Source organism: Entamoeba dispar, genomic scaffold, assembly GCF_000209125.1.
Source record: "Entamoeba dispar SAW760 scf_1105229462511 genomic scaffold, whole genome shotgun sequence".
In the NCBI taxonomy this organism is placed as follows: domain Eukaryota; phylum Evosea; order Mastigamoebida; family Endamoebidae; genus Entamoeba; species Entamoeba dispar.
Genome location: NW_001855229.1, coordinates 1 through 1,414, shown reverse-complemented (window position 1 = coordinate 1,414; position 1,414 = coordinate 1). Strand labels below are relative to the sequence as shown.

At 23.0% G+C, this 1,414-nt stretch overlaps 1 protein-coding gene across 1 annotated transcript, besides 4 other annotated features; it reads left to right on the top strand.

Annotated features, from left to right (window-relative positions):
• Positions 1 to 46: 46 nt before the first annotated feature.
• On the top strand, positions 47 to 592 carry EDI_079870 (uncharacterized protein; the record flags this gene model as incomplete). Its single annotated transcript, XM_001739878.1, has 1 exon — positions 47 to 592. The coding sequence occupies one exon, from the start codon at positions 47 to 49 to the stop codon at positions 590 to 592; it is 546 nt and encodes a 181-aa protein (XP_001739930.1).
• Positions 584 to 660: a sequence feature (AT_rich).
• A 60-nt stretch (positions 661 to 720) lies between these two features.
• Positions 721 to 833: a microsatellite.
• Positions 834 to 1,113: 280 nt separating this feature from the next.
• Positions 1,114 to 1,181: a microsatellite.
• Positions 1,140 to 1,200: a microsatellite.
• Positions 1,201 to 1,414: the final 214 nt, after the last annotated feature.

The following is a 1,414-nucleotide window of genomic DNA, read 5'->3' as shown; positions in this document are numbered from 1 at the left end:
AATAGTTTTTAAGATCGATAGAAAAAACAAACACAACATAATAAGGATGTCAAAGAAAATAAATAAAACATATTTATCACATATTAAGACATTAAACAATGAATCTCTACTTGAAGGAACAATTATTTATTTTCTTTCAAATTACTATTCAATTATTGTAACAAGACCAAGTAAGAAGTCGACAATGACTGTCCCATTTATTAGAATTAAAAGAATTGAAAGAAATGGAGAAAGTTTAGATATACCTAAATTTATCAAAAGAAGAGGAAAAGAATATTTTGAAATACATAAAAATAAGAGAGCGATTGTGAAAACAATCAGAAGGAGAGAAAGATCGAGAAGAAGGATGGAAACAATGCATTTACTTGAAGATTTCTTATTTAATGAAGGGATTTATGTTAATGTAGAGAATGAAAGTGTGAATGGGATAGGTCCAAATTCATGGATTTATCAAAGCAGAGAAAAGAAAGTTATCAATTCAACAGAAATCAGAGAAATTGGAATGAAAGTGATCAGCTATATCACCAATGAACTTACAACTAAAAACCAAGTAATAATCGAAAGAAATACAATACTCAGTATGTTAAATTAAACAAAATAAATATTAAACAAATAGAACAATATATGAAAGAAATATTCTAAATATAATAAAATAATTTACAAACATAACTTATAATCAAAGAAGAATCTAAATGATTTGTAACATTATTTGAATATGAATATATATCTAATGTTATTTTATAATGTTAATTATTTAATATTTTATGTGTATTGTATTTTAATGTTTATATCATTTTTGTGAATGTCATATTTGTTATCATTATATTAATATTCTTGAAATTTAAAAATATGTTAATTTACAATTAACTCCAATGTTATCATCAAGTGTTATAACAAGAAAATTATCTGGTTTAATATCTCGATGTAGTATTCCATTTGAATGAAGATATGAAATTCCTTTTGTTTATTCTATCATGAATTTAATTCTTATTTTATTTGGTATTTCCGTGTTTGTTCTTTTATGAATTAAATCTTGTATTGATCCATATTTTGCATATTCTGTTATCATACATATTTTATTAGGAATAAATACTGCTCCATAAAAATGAATAATATATTCACTTCTAATTTTATCATTATTATTTCTTTCTTTTTTTCTTTCATTTTATCTTCATCTTTATCAATTTGTTTCATTTTCTTAATTGCTACTTGATTCCCTCTAAATTATCCTATATATACTATTCCAAATGATCCTTCTCCTATTTTATTTTCTTCTTTTATTCATCTGGATCAAGTCGTGTTGATATTTGTGTTTCTCCTTTAATTGAAATACTTTAATTATTTCTTCTTGTGTTTATAAGTGTTTACTAATTATCATTATTGTCTTAATTTAGTAGTACATTTGATTGTATGA